Source organism: Oncorhynchus gorbuscha, unplaced genomic scaffold, assembly GCF_021184085.1.
Source record: "Oncorhynchus gorbuscha isolate QuinsamMale2020 ecotype Even-year unplaced genomic scaffold, OgorEven_v1.0 Un_scaffold_1815, whole genome shotgun sequence".
Lineage (NCBI taxonomy): Eukaryota > Metazoa > Chordata > Actinopteri > Salmoniformes > Salmonidae > Oncorhynchus > Oncorhynchus gorbuscha.
Window position 1 is genome coordinate 1 of NW_025746489.1, and position 16,129 is coordinate 16,129.

Consider the following 16,129-nt stretch of genomic DNA (forward strand, 5'->3'; position numbering starts at 1 on the left):
TCCCTTTACAACTGACTAGATATCCCCTTTCCTTTACAACTGACTAGATATCCCCTTTACAACCGACTAGATATCCCCCTTTCCTTTACAACTGACTAGATATCCCCCTTTCCCCTTTACAACTGACTAGATATCCCCTTTCCCTTTACAACTGACTAGGTATCCCCCTTTCCTTTACAACTGACTAGATATCCCCTTTTCCTTTACAACTGACTAGATATCCCCCTTTTCAACTGACTAGAAATCCACCTTTCCCCTTTCCAACTGACTAGATATCCCCCTTTCCTTTCCAACTGACTAGAGGTATCCCCTTTCCCTTTCCAACTGACTAGATATCCCCTTTCCCTTTCCAACTGACTAGGTATCCCCCCTTCCCTTTCCAACTGACTAGATATCCCCTTTCCCTTTACAACTGACTAGATATCCCCTTTCCAACTGACTAGAAATCCACCTTTCCCCTTTCCAACTGACTAGGTATCCCCTTTCCCCTTTCCAACTGACTAGATATCCCCCTTCCCTTTACAACTGACTAGGTATCCCCTTTACAACTGACTAGAAATCCAACTTTCCTTTCCAACTGACTAGATATCCCCCTTTCCCTTTACAACTGACTAGGTATCCTTTCCCTGTACAACTGACTAGATATCCCCTTTCCCTGTACAACTGACTAGGTATCCCCTTTCCGTTACAACTGACTGATATCCCCCTCCCCTTTACAACTGACTAGGTATCCCCTTTCCCTGTACAACTGACTAAATATCACCCTTTCCCTTTACAACTGACTAGATATCCCCTTTCCCTTTACAACTGACTAGATATCCCCCTTTTCCTTTACAACTGACTAGATATCCCCTTTCCCTTTACAACTGACTAGATATCCCCCTTTCAACTGACTAGATATCCCCTTTCCCTTTACAACTGACTAGAAATCCACCTTTCCCCTTTCCAACTGACTAGTATCCCCTTTCCCTTTACAACTGACTAGATATCCCTTTACAACTGACTAGATATCCTTTACAACTGACTAGGTATCCCCCTTACTTTCCTTCAACTGACTAGATATCCCCTTTCCTTTACAACTGACTAGATATCCCCCTTTCCAACTGACTAGGTATCCCCCTTTCCTTACCAACTGACTAGATATCCCCATTTACAACTGACTAGGTATCCCCTTTCCCTTTACAACTGACTAGATATCCCCATTTACAACTGACTAGTTATCCTTTCCCTTTACAACTGACTAGGTATCCTCTTCCAACTGACTAGGTATCCCTTTCCCTTTACAACTGACTAGGTATCTTTCCCTTTACAACTGACTAGATATCCCCCTTTACAACTGGACTAGATAATATCCCCTTCCCTTTACAACTGACTAGATATCCCCTTTCCCTGTACAACTGACTAGATATCCCCCTTTCCCTTTACAACTGACTAGATATCCCCTTTACAACTGACTAGATATTCCCATACAACTTTCCTTTACAAATGACTAGTATCCCCTTTCCCTGTACAACTCACTAGGTATCCCCCTTTCCCTTTCCAACTGACTAGATATCCCCCTTTACAACTGACTAGGTATCCCCCTTTCCTTTACAACTGACTAGGTATCCCCTTTCCTTACAACTGACTAGATATCCCCCTTTCCCTGTACAACTGACTAGGTATCCCCCTTTCCCGTTACAACTGACTAGATATCCCCCTTTCCCTTTGCAACTGACTAGGTATCCCCCTTTACCTGTACAACTGACTAGATATCACCCTTTCCTTTACAACTGACTAGATATCCCCCCTTTCCTTTACAACTGACTAGATATCCCCTTTTCCTTTACAACTGACTAGATATCCCCTTTCCCTTTACAACTGACTAGATATCCCCTTTACAACTGACTAGGTATCCCCCTTTCCCTTTACAACTGACTAGGTATCCTTTCCCTTTACAACTGACTAGATATCCCCCTTTCCCTGTACAACTGACTAGGTATCCCCTTTTCCCTTTACAACTGACTAGATACCCCCTTTCCAACTGACTAGATATCCCCTTTCCTTTACAACTGACTAGATACCCCCTTTCCAACTGACTAGATATCCCCCTTTCCTTTACAACTGACTAGGTATCCTCCTTTCCCTGTACAACTGACTAGATATCCCCTTTCCCTTACAAATGACTGGATATCCCCCTTTCCCTTTACAACTGACTAGATACCCCCTTTCCCTGTACAACTGACTAGATATCCCCCTTTCCCTGTACAACTGACTAGATATCCCCCTTTCCCTTTACAACTGACTAGATATCCCCTTTCCTTTACATAACTGACTAGATATCCCCCTTTTCCTTTACAACTGACTAGATATCCCCCTTTCCCTTTACAACTGACTAGATATCCCCTTTACAACTGACTAGGTATCCCCTTTCCTTTACAACTGACTAGGTATCCCCTTTCCCTTTACAACTGACTAGGTATCCCCCTTTCCCTGTACAACTGACTAGGTATCCCCTTTCCCTTTACAACTGACTAGATACCCCCTTTCCAACTGACTAGATATCCCCTTTCCCTTTACAACTGACTAGATATCCCCCTTTCCCGTTACAACTGACTAGATATCCCCCTTTCCTTTACAACTGACTAGGTATCCCCCTTTCCCTGTACAACTGACTAGATATCGCCCTTTCCCTTTACAACTGACTAGGTATCCCCTTTCCCTGTACAACTGACTAGATATCCCCCTTTCCAACTGACTAGATATCCCCCTTTCCCTGTACAACTGACTAGGTATCCCCCTTTTTCCCTTTACAACTGACTAGATACCCCCCTTTCCAACTGACTAGATATCCCCCTTTCCCTTTACAACTGACTAGATATCCCCCTTTCCCGTTACAACTGACTAGATATCCCCCTTTCCCTTTACAACTGACTAGGTATCCCCTTTCCCTGTACAACTGACTAGATATCGCCCTTTCCTTTACAACTGACTAGGTATCCCCCTTTCCCTGTACAACTGACTAGATATCCCCCTTTACAACTGACTAGAAATCCACCTTTCCCCTTTCCAACTGACTAGATATCCCCTTTCCTTTCCAACTGACTAGATATCCCCTTTCCAACTGACTAGGTATCCCCTTTCCCTTTACAACTGACTAGATATCCCCCTTTCCCTTTACAACTGACTAGATATCCCCCATTTACAACTGACTAGGTATCCCCCTTTCCCTTTACAACTTACTAGATATCCCCCTTTCCAACTGACTAGATATCCCCTTTCCCTTTACAACTGACTAGATATCCCCCATTTACTACTGACTAGGTATCCCCCTTTCCCTTTACAACTGACTAGATACCCCATTTACAACTGATTAGGTATCCCCCTTTCCCTTACAACTGACTAGATATCCCCCTTTCCAACTGACTAGGTATCCCCCTTTCCCTTTACAACTGACTAGGTATCCCCCTTTCCAACTGACTAGATATCCCCCTTTCCAACTGACTAGATATCCCCTTTCCCTTTACAACTGACTAGATATCGCCCTTTCCCTTTACAACTGACTAGATATCCCCCTTTACAACTGACTAGATATCCCCCTTTCCAACTGACTAGATATCCCCCTTTCCCTTTACAACTGACTAGATATCCCCTTTACAAATGACTAGATATCCCCCTTTCCCTTTACAACTGACTAGATATCCCCTTTCCCTGTACAACTCACTAGGTATCCCCCTTTCCCTTTCCAACTGACTAGATATCCCCCTTTACAACTGACTAGGTATCCCCCTTTCCCTTTACAACTGACTAGGTATCCCCCTTTCCCTTTACAACTGACTAGATATCCCCCTTTCCCTGTACAACTGACTAGGTATCCCCTTTCCCGTTACAACTGACTAGATATCCCCTTTCCCTTTACAACTGACTAGGTATCCCCCTTTCCCTGTACAACTGACTAGATATCACCCCTTTCCCTTTACAACTGACTAGATATCCCCCTTTCCCTTTACAACTGACTAGATATCCCCCTTTTCCTTTACAACTGACTAGATATCCCCTTTCCCTTTACAACTTAGATATCCCCCTTTACAACTGACTAGGTATCCCCTTTTTACAACTGACTAGGTATCCCCCTTTCCCTTTACAACTGACTAGATATCCCCCTTTCCCTGTACAACTGACTAGGTATCCCCCTTTCCCTTTACAACTGACTAGATACCCCCTTTCCAACTGACTAGATATCCCCCTTTCCCTTTACAACTGACTAGATACCCCCTTTCCAACTGACTAGATATCCCCTTTCCCTTTACAACTGACTAGGTATCCTCCTTTCCCTGTACAACTGACTAGATATCCCCCTTTCCTTACAAATGACTGGATATCCCCTTTCCCTTTACAACTGACTAGATACCCCCTTTCCCTGTACAACTGACTAGATATCCCCCTTTCCCTGTACAACTGACTAGATATCCCCTTTCCTTTACAACTGACTAGATATCCCCTTTCCCTTTACAACTGACTAGATATCCCCCTTTTCCTTTACAACTGACTAGATATCCCCTTTCCCTTTACAACTGACTAGATATCCCCCTTTACAACTGACTAGGTATCCCCCTTTCCCTTTACAACTGACTAGATATCCCCTTTCCCTTTACAACTGACTAGATATCCCCCTTTCCCTGTACAACTGACTAGGTATCCCCCTTTCCCTTTACAACTGACTAGATACCCCCTTTCCAACTGACTAGATATCCCCCTTTCCCTTTACAACTGACTAGATATCCCCCTTTCCGTTACAACTGACTAGATATCCCCCTTTCCCTTTACAACTGACTAGGTATCCCCCTTTCCCTGTACAACTGACTAGATATCGCCCTTTCCCTTACAACTGACTAGGTATCCCCCTTTCCTGTACAACTGACTAGATATCCCCCTTTCCAACTGACTAGGTATCCCCCTTTCCCTTTACAACTGACTAGGTATCCCCCTTTCCAACTGACTTGATATCCCCTTTCCCAATACAACTGAATAGATATCCCCCTTTCCAACTGACTAGATATCCCCCTTTTCCTTTACAACTGACTAGATATCCCCCTTTACAACTGACTAGATATCCCCCTTTACAACTGACTAGATATCCCCCGTTACAACTGACTAGATATCCCTCTTTACAACTGACTAGGTATCCCCCTTTCCCTTTACAACTGACTAGATATCCCCCTTTTGACTAGATATCCCCCTTTCCCTTTACAACTGACTAGATATCCCCCTTTACAACTGACTAGATATCCCCCTTTCCCTTTACAACTGACTAGATATCGCCCTTTCCCTTTACAACTGACTAGATATCCCCCTTTACAACTGACTAGGTATCCCCCTTTACAACTGACTAGATATCCCCCTTTCCCTTTACAACTGACTAGATATCCCCCTTTACAACTGACTAGATATCCCCCTTTACAACTGACTAGATATCCCCCTTTACAACTGACTAGATATCGCCCTTTCCCTGTACAACTGACTAGATATCCCCCTTTACAACTGACTAGGTATGGATGTCATTACCTCTGGTCCAGGGTGTTAGTTCACCTCCACCATGGATGTCATTACCTCTGGTCCAGGGTGTTAGTTCAGCTCCACCATGGATGTCATTACCTCTGGTCCAGGGTGTTAGTTCAGCTCCACCATGCTTGTCATTACCTCTGGTCCAGGGTGTCACCCAGCCTCATCTGCTTCAGCCCTGTCCCTATTCACATCCAGTCCAAGAGGAAATGCTTTACCATATATGCTTCTAAGCTCAACACTGAATGTATCTGCAGTAAATGTGTGAATGCTGGTAAAAGTGAGAGACAGTGACAATAACAGAAATATAGACAGAGACAGACACAAAGACAGACACAGGAGACAGAGACAGACACAAATACAGAGACAGAGGAGACAGAAACACTGATAGAGACAGAGACAGACACAGACAGTGACAGAAACACTGATATAAACAGAGACAGACACAAATACAGACAGAGGAGACAGAAACACTGATAGAGACAGAGACAGACACAAAGACAGAAACACTGATAGAGACAGACACAAAGACAGAGACAGAGGAGACAGAAACACTGATAGAGACAAGAGACAGACACAAAGACAGACAGAGGAAACAGAAACACTGATAGAGACAGACACAAAGACAGAGACACTGATAGAGACAGAGACAGACACAAAGACAGAGACAGAGGAGACAGAAACACTGATAGAGACAGAGACAGAGACAGACACAAAGACAGAGATAGAGACAGAAACACTGATAGAGACACAAAGACAGAGACAGAGACAGAAACAGAACACTGATAGAGACAGAGACAGAGAGAGACAGAAACATTGACAGAGACAGAAACATTGACAGAGACAGAAACATTGACAGAGACAGAAACATTGACAGCAACAGAGACAGAATCAGTGACAGTGACAGAGACAGAAAGAGAGACAGAATCAGAAAATGTATGTAAAACCACTGTATAACATTTTCCCTGTCTCATATTCACCAGCCATCAGAGACTAACAGGATATGCTGCTCTCTAGTGATGCAACTCGTAACTACTGCTATTCAGAAGCACACCAATGACTAGTCACGCCACAAACCAGTCAGATGGAGAGAGGGCCACAAATCCTCCCGTGATAAGACTGATTAGAAAGGTCTGCAGAGGGAAACCACCTCAATCAGCAGTGTCACTTAGTGTATTTAGTGTGTTTTTAACTGGAACAGTGTGAGGATACAGTTAGAACACAGAGTGTATAGAGCTAGAACACAGAAGATAGATCTATAACACCGAGGATACATCTAGAACACTGAGGATACATCTAGAACACGGAGCGTATAGAACTAGAACACAGAGCGTATAGAACTAGAACACAGAAGATAGATCTATAACACCGAGGATACATCTAGAACACTGAGAATACATCTAGAACACGGAGCGTATAGAGCTAGAACACAGAGCGTATAGAACTAGAACACAGAGTGTATAGAGCTAGAACACAGTATAGAACTAGAACACAGAGCGTAGAGCTAGAACACAGAGCGTATAGGCTAGAACACAGAGCGTATAGAACTAGAACACAGAGCGTATAGAACTAGAACACAGAGCGTATAGAGCTAGAACACAGAGTGTATAGAGCTAGAACACAGAGTGTATAGAGCTAGAACACAGAGTGTATAGAACTAGAACACAGAGCGTATAGAACTAGAACACAGAGTGTATAGAACTAGAACACAGAGCGTATAGAACTAGAACACAGAGTGTATAGAGCTAGAACACAGAGTGTATAGAGCTAGAACACAGAGTGTATAGAACTAGAACACAGAGCGTATAGAACTAGAACACAGAGTAGAACACAGAGTGTATAGAACTAGAACACAGGTGTATAGGCTAGAACACAGAGCGTATAGAACTAGAACACAGAGTGTATAGAGCTAGAACACGAGGATACAGAGCGTATAGAAATATAGAACTAGAACACAGAGCGTATAGAGCTAGAACACAAAGCGTATAGGCTAGAACACAGAGCGTATAGAGCTAGAACACAGAGTGTATAGAACACAGAGTGAGAACTAGAACACAGAGCGTATAGAACTAGAACTAGAACACAGAGTGTATAGAACTAGAACACAGAGTGTATAGAGCTAGAACACAGAGCGTATAGAACTAGAACACAGAGTGTATAGAGCTAGAACACAGAAGTATAGAGCTCTACGTAAGAACTAGAACACAGAGTGTATAGAGCTACAGCGTATAGAACTAGAACACAGAGCGTAGAACACAGAGTGTATAGAGCTAGAACACAGAGCGTATGGGAACTAGAGAACTAGAACACAGAGCGTATAGAGCTAGAACACAGAGCGTATAGAACTAGAACACAGAGCGTATAGAGCTAGAACACAGAGTGTATAGAACTAGAACACAGGCGTATAGAACTAGAACACAGAGTGTATAGAACTAGAACACAGAGTGTATAGAGCTAGAACACAGAGCGTATAGAACTAGAACACAGAGTGTATAGAACTAGAACACAGAGTGTATAGAACTAGAACACAGAGTGTATAGAACTAGAACACAGAGCTAGCTAGAACACAGAGTGTATAGAGCTAGAACACAGAGCGTATGGAGCTAGAACACAGAGCGTATAGAACTAGAACACAGAGCGTATAGAGCTAGAACACAGAGCGTATAGAACTAGAACACAGCGTGCTAGAACACAGAGCGTATAGAACTAGAACACAGAGCGAACTAGAACACAGAGCGTATAGAACTAGAACACAGAGCGTATAGAGCTAGAACACAGAGCGTATAGAGCTAGAACACAGAGCGTATAGCTAGAACACAGAGCGTATAGAACTAGAACACAGAGCGTATAGAGCTAGAACACAGAACACAGAGCGTATAGAGCTAGAACACAGAGCGTATAGCTAGAACACTAGGCTAGAACACAGAGCGTAGAACTAGAACACAGAGCGCTAGAGCTAGAACACAGAGCGTATAGAGCTAGAACACAGAGCGTATAGACACTAGAACACAGAGTGTATAGAACTAGAACACAGAGTGTATAGAACTAGAACACAGAGCGTATAGAGCTAGAACACAGAGTGTATAGAACTAGAACACAGAGCGTGTATAGAACACAGAGTGTATAGAACTAGAACACAGAGCATATAGAACTAGAACACAGAGTGTACTAGAACACAGAGAACTAGAACACAGGCGTATAGAGTGTATAGAAGCTAGAACACAGAGTGTATAGAACTAGAACACAGAGCGTATAGAGCTAGAACACAGAGCGTATAGAGCTAGAACACAGAGTGTATAGAGCTAGAACACAGAGGCGTATAGAGCTAGAACACAGAGCGTATAGAGCTAGAACACAGAGCGTATAGAACTAGAACACAGGCGTATAGAGCTAGAACACAGAGCGTATAGAACACAGAGTGTAAGGCTAGAACACAGAGCGTATAGAGCTAGAACACAAAGCGTATAGAACTAGAACACAGAAGATAGGGCGTATGAGGATACATCTAGAACACTAAGGATACATCTAGAACACAGGATACATCTAGAACACTGAGGATACATCACAACAGAGGATACATCTACAACACTGAGGATACATCTACACAGAGGATACATCGTGAGGATACATCTAGAACACGGACTGCTAGAACACAGAGCGTATAGAACTAGCAGAGTGTATAGAACTAGAACACAGAGTGTATAGGCTAGAACACAGAGTGTATAGAGCTAGAACACAGAGCGTATAGAGCTAGAACACAGGCGTATAGGCTAGAACACAGAGTGTATAGAACTAGAACACAGAGCGTAGAACTAGAACACAGAGCGTATAGAACTAGAACACAGAGCGTATAGAGCTAGAACACAGGCGTACTAGAACACAGAGCGAGAGCTAGAACACAAAGCGTATAGAGCTAGAGCTAGAACACAGAGTGTATAGAGCTAGAACACAGCGTATAGAACTAGAACACAGAGCGTATAGAACTAGAACACAGAGCGTATAGAGCTAGACACAGAGCGTATAGAGCTAGAACACAGAGCGTATAGAGCTAGAACACAGAGCGTATAGAACTAGAACACAGAGCGTATAGAACTAGAACACAGAGCGTATAGAACTAGAACACAGAGCGTATAGAGCTAGAACACAGAGTGTATAGAACTAGAACACAGAGCGTATAGAGCTAGAACACAGAGCGTATAGAGCTAGAACACAGAGCGTATAGAGCTAGAACACAGAGTGTATAGAGCTAGAACACAGAGTGTATAGAGCTAGAACACAGAGCGTATAGAACTAGAACACAGAGCGTATAGAACTAGAACACAGAGAACACGTATAGAACTAGAACACAGACAGAGAACACAGAGTGTATAGAACTAGAACACAGAGTGTATAGAACTAGAACACAGAGCGTATAGAACTAGAACACAGAGCGTATAGAACTAGAACACAGAGCGTATAGAACTAGAACACAGAGCGTATAGAGCTAGAACACAGAGCGTATAGAACTAGAACACAGAGCGTATAGAACTAGAACACAGAGCGTATAGAACTAGAACACAGAGTGTATAGAGCTAGAACACAGAGCGTATAGAGCTAGAAACAGAGTGTATAGAGCTAGAACACAGAGTGTATAGAACTAGAACACAGAGCGTATAGAGCTAGAACACAGAGCGTATAGAGCTAGAACACAGAGCGTATAGAGCTAGAACACAGAGTGTATAGAGCTAGAACACAGAGTGTAGCTAGAACACAGAGCTAGAACACAGAGCGTATAGTATAGAGCTAGAACACAGAGCGTATAGAGCTAGAACACAGAGCGTATAGAACTAGAACACAGAGCGTATAGAGCTAGAACACAGAGTGTATAGAGCTAGAACACAGAGCGTATAGAGCTAGAACACAGAGTGTATAGAGCTAGAACACAGAGCGTATAGAACTAGAACACAGAGCGTATAGAACTAGAACACAGAGCGTATAGAGCTAGAACACAGAGCGTATAGAGCTAGAACACAGAGTGTATAGAACTAGAACACAGAGTGTATAGAGCTAGAACACAGAGAGCTAGAACACAGAGTGTATAGAGCTAGAACACAGAGCGTATAGAACTAGAACACAGAGCGTATAGAGCTAGAACACAGAGTGTATAGAGCTAGAACACAGAGCGTATAGAGCTAGAACACAGAGTGTATAGCTAGAACACTAGAACTAGAACACAGAGCGTATAGAGCTAGAACACAGAGTGTATAGAACTAGAACACAGAGCGTATAGAACTAGAACACAGAGCGTATAGAGCTAGAACACAGAGTGTATAGAGCTAGAACACAGAGTGTATAGAACTAGAACACAGAGCGTATAGAGCTAGAACACAGAGTGTATAGAACTAGAACACAGAGCGTATAGAGCTAGAACACAGAGTGTATAGAGCTAGAACACAGAGCATATAGAGCTAGAATACAGAGCGTATAGAACTAGAACACAGAGTGTATAGAACTAGAACACAGAGCGTATAGAGCTAGAACACAGAGCGTATAGAGCTAGAACACAGAGCGTATAGAACTAGAACACAGAGCGTATAGAGCTAGAACACAGCGTATAGAACTAGAACACAGAGTGTATAGAGCTAGAACACAGAGCGTATAGAACTAGAACACAAAGCGTATAGAGCTAGAACACAGAGCGTATAGAACTAGAACACAGAGCGTATAGAGCTAGAACACAGAGCGTATAGGCTAGAACACAGAGTGTATAGAGCTAGAACACAGAGCGTATAGAACTAGAACACAGAGCGTATAGATAGAACACAGAGCTAGAACTAGAAACACAGAGCGTATAGAGCTAGAACACAGCGTCTAGAACTAGAACACAGAGTGTATAGAACTAGAACACAGAGTGTATAGAACTAGAACACAGAGTGTATAGAGCTAGAACACTGTATAGAGCTCGTATAGAGCTAGAACACAGAGTGTATAGAGCTAGAACACAGAGTGTATAGAGCTAGAACACAGAGTGTATAGAGCTAGAACACAGAGTGTATAGAACTAGAACACAGAGTGTATAGAACTAGAACACAGAGCGTATAGAGCTAGAACACAGAGCGTATAGAGCTAGAACACAGAGCGTATAGAACTAGAACACAGAGCGTATAGAACTAGAACACCGTATAGAACTAGAACACAGAGTGTATAGAACTAGAACACAGAGTGTATAGAGCTAGAACACAGAGCGTATAGAACTAGAACACCGTATAGAACTAGAACACAGAGTGTATCTAGAACACAGAGCGTATAGAGCTCTACCTTCCACACATCTCTACCTTCCATTAATCTCTCCTTCCACACATCTCTACCTTCCTCACATCTCTACCTTCCTCACATCTCTCCCTTCCTCACATCTCTCCTTCTCACATCTCTACCTTCCTCACATATCTACCTTGACCATTCTCAATTCCACACATCTCTCCCTTCCACACATCTCTACCTTCCACACATCTCTACCTTCCTCTAATCTCTACCTTCCAAACATCTCTACCTTCCAACATCTCTACCTTCCTCTAATCTCTCCCTTCCACATCTTCCTTTTCACATCTTTTCACATCTCTACCTTCCACACATCTCTACCTTCCTCACATCTCTACCTTTCCATCTCTACCTTTTTCACATCTCTACCTTCCATTAATCTCTCCCTTCCACACATCTCTACCTTCCACACATCTCTACCTTCCCACATCTCTACCTTCCACACATCTCTACCTTCCTCACATCTCTCCCTTCCTCACATCTCTACCTTCCACACATCTCTACCTTCCTCACATCTCTACCTTCCATTAATCTCTCCCTTCCACACATCTCTACCTTCCACACATCTCTACCTTCCATCTCTCCCTTCCACACATCTCTCCCTTCCACACATCTCTCCCTTCCACACATCTCTACCTTCCACACATCTCTACCTTCCACACATCTCTACCTTCCACACATCTCTACCTTCCACACATCTCTACCTTTTTTCACATCTCTCCCTTCCACACATCTCTACCTTCCTCTAATCTCTCCCTTCCACACATCTCTACCTTCCTCACATCTCTACCTTCCACACATCTCTCCGTTCCACACATCTCTACCTTCCACATCTCTAACTTCCACACATCTCTACCTTCCTCACATCTCTCCCTTCCACACATCTCTACCTTCCACACATCTCTACCTTCCACACATCTCTACCTTCCACACATCTCTACCTTCCACACATCTCTACCTTCCACACATCTCTACCTTCCTCACATCTCTACCTTCCTCACATCTCTACCTTCCTCACATCTCTCCCTTCCACACATCTCTCCCTTCCACACATCTCTCCCTTCCACACATCTCTACCTTCCTCTTTCTTCCTATTGTCCTGGTCCCAGATCTGTCTACCTATTGTCCTGGTCCCAGATCTGTCTCCCCCATTGTCCAGGTCCCAGATCTGTCTCCCTATTGTCCTGGTCCTAGATCTGTCTTCCTATTGTCCCGGTCCCAGATCTGTCTTCCTATTGTCCCGGTCGCAGATCTGTCTCCCTATTGTCCCGGTCCCAGATCTGTCTCCCCATTGTCCCGGTCCCAGATCTGTCTCCCATTGCCCTGGTCCCAGATCTGTCTCCCCATTGTCCTGGTCCCAGATCTGTCTTCCCATTGTCCTGGTCCCAGATCTGTCTCCCCATTGTCCAGGTCCCAGATCTGTCTTCCTATTGTCCTGGTCCCAGATCTGTCTTCCTATTGTCCTGGTCCCAGATCTGTCTCCCCATTGTCCTGGTCCTAGATCTGTCTCCCCATTGTCCTGGTCCCAGATCTGTCTCCCCAGTGTCCAGGTCCCAGATCTGTCTTCCTATTGTCCTGGTCCCAGATCTTTTTGCTTCCGTTTCCTTCCCAGTGAACACGACCCTGACGTGGGTTTATGAAAGTGCTTTTTGCTTCCGTTTCCTTCCCAGTGAACACGACCCTGACGTGGGTTTATGAAAGGGATTTATGCTTCCGTTTCCTTCCCAGTGAACACGACCCTGACGTGGGTTTATGAAAGGGATTTATGCTTCCGTTTCCTTCCCAGTGAACACGACCCTGACGTGGGTTTATGAAAGGGCTTTTTGCTTCCGTTTCCTTCCCAGTGAACACGACCCTGACGTGGGTTTATGAAAGGGCTTTTTGCTTCCGTTTCCTTCCCAGTGAACACGACCCTGACGTGGGTTTATGAAAGGGCTTTTTGCTTCCGTTTCCTTCCCAGTGAACACGACCCTGACGTGGGTTTATGAAAGGGCTTTTTGCTTCCGTTTCCTTCCCAGTGAACACGACCTGACGTGGGTTTATGAAAGGGCTTTATGCTTCCGTTTCCTTCCCAGTGAACACGACCCTGACGTGGGTTTATGAAAGGGCTTTTTGCTTCCGTTTCCTTCCCAGTGAACACGACCCTGACGTGGGTTTATGAAAGGGCTTTTGCTTCCGTTTCCTTCCCAGTGAACACGACCCTGACGTGGGTTTATGAAAGGGCTTTTTGCTTCCGTTTCCTTCCCAGTGAACACGACCCTGACGTGGGTTTATGAAAGGGCTTTTTGCTTCCGTTTCCTTCCCAGTGAACACGACCCTGATCACGGCTCTGATCGCTGGTAAGAAAGAAACTGACCTCAGGTATCCATTTGTTTTGAAGTTGGAAGAAGAAACTGACTGATGAGCTGAACAGACCAACAGAGACCGCACGCACGCACGCACGCACGCACGCACGCACGCACGCACGCACGCACGCACGCACGCGCACACACACACACACACACACACACACACACACACACACACACACACACACACACACACACACACACACACACACACAATGAGAGAGCACGAGTGAGGAAGAGAGAGAGACCATCAGGTCCGTGTAAATTAGAAGCTAAACTCAAATCAAATCAAATGTATTTATAAAGCCCTTCTTACATCAGCTGATATCTCAAAGTGCTGTACAGAAACCCAGCCCCAAACAGCAAGCAATGCAGATGTAGAAGCATGGTGGCTAGTAAAAACTCCCTAGCAAGGCAGGAACCTAGGAAGAAACCTAGAGAGGAACCAGGCTCTGAGGGGTGGCCAGTCCTCTTCTGGCTGTGCCGGGTAGACCAGAGGAACCAGGCTCTGAGGGGTGACCAGTCCTCTACTGGCTGTACTGGGTAGAGTGGAACCAGGCTCTGAGGGGTGGCCAGTCCTCTACTGACTGTACTGGGTAGACCAGAGGAACCAGGCTCTGAGGGTGACCAGTCCTCTACTGGCTCTACTGGGTAGACCAGAGGAACCAGGCTCTGAGGGGTGGCCAGTCCTCTTCTGGCTGTACTGGGTAGACCAGAGGAACCAGGCTCTGAGGGGTGACCAGTCCTCTTCTGGCTGTACTGGGTAGACCAGAGGAACCAGGCTCTGAGGGGTGGCCAGTCCTCTTCTGGCTGTACTGGGTAGACCAGAGGAACCAGGCTCTGAGGGGTGGCCAGTTCTGTTCTGGCTGTGCTGGAAACACTGCTCAGTTCTCAGGATCAGAACAGATGTTTCTGTGTTCAGATACATCTACATGACAGCTAGAATAGAGGACTACAGGATGTTACATTTTATCTAAACTTCTCCAAAAACAGAACAAAATCAACACTGCATGTATGAGTGCAACTGTCAGTGGTGTCCAGCAACAGTCAGTTCCTGTGTATGTGTGTACCTGTGAATAGTGTCCCCTGACAGTTCCTGTGTATGTGTGTACCTGTGAATAGTGTCCCCCAGTCAGTTTGCTCCTTTGTGTGTACCTGTGAATAGTGTCCTCCAGTCTCTTCCCCTGCTCTTCGTCTTTCTCCAGCTGTTGTCTTCGTCCATCGTCTTCGTCGTTAGTTCCAGGGGTCGTGCCTTGTAGGAGCCAGCGCTCTCTCATGGCTTTAGACTAAAGGTGAGAGGCAAGAGGGAGAATATATTAAAAACAAATAACATAATAATCATAACAAATATTTCTCATGGTTTAAGACTGGACACAAGAGACAGGTGAGGACAATCATTCAGAGGATCCATCCAACCAAACTGTGTCATAAAGCAGTCTCCATTAGAGAAGCGAAGACACTAATAGGCTCAAATATCCCATCTAGTAGGTCCACTAAAGATCTATCCAATTAGAGTTGGCCTCCAGGGTCTGGGGTTGAGAGACTTGGGAGAGAGGAGAGGAGAGGAGAGGAGAGGAGAGGAGAACGGACAGACAGACGGACGGACGGACGGACGGACGGACGGACGGACGGACGGACCGACGGACCGACGGACCGACGGACCGACGGACCGACGGACCGACGGACAGACAGACAGACAGACAGACAGACAGACAGACAGACAGACAGACAGACAGACAGACAGACAGACAGACAGACAGACAGACAGACAGACAGACAGACAGACAGACAGACAGACATTCTGGGGCTCTACAGATTGAGAGGAAAGGGTTACCAGTGTATTCACCATGGACACACAGAGACACGCAGAGACACCCGGAGACACACAGAGACACAGAAACACACAGAGACACACGGAGAGACACACAGAGATGCACAGACAC

General features: G+C 44.9%; 1 protein-coding gene across 1 annotated transcript in view; it reads right to left on the reverse strand.

Moving 5' to 3' along the window:
* Positions 1-15,341: 15,341 nt before the first annotated feature.
* The window catches only part of LOC124024274 (paralemmin-2-like), a gene marked incomplete at its 3' end in the record, with an annotated part of 59,407 nt that continues 58,619 nt past the window's right edge, over positions 15,342-16,129 (reverse strand). Inside the window, exon 4 of the mRNA XM_046338264.1 lies at positions 15,342-15,472. Coding sequence (XP_046194220.1) covers positions 15,342-15,472 — 131 coding nt within the window. The remainder of the gene's footprint in view (positions 15,473-16,129) is intronic.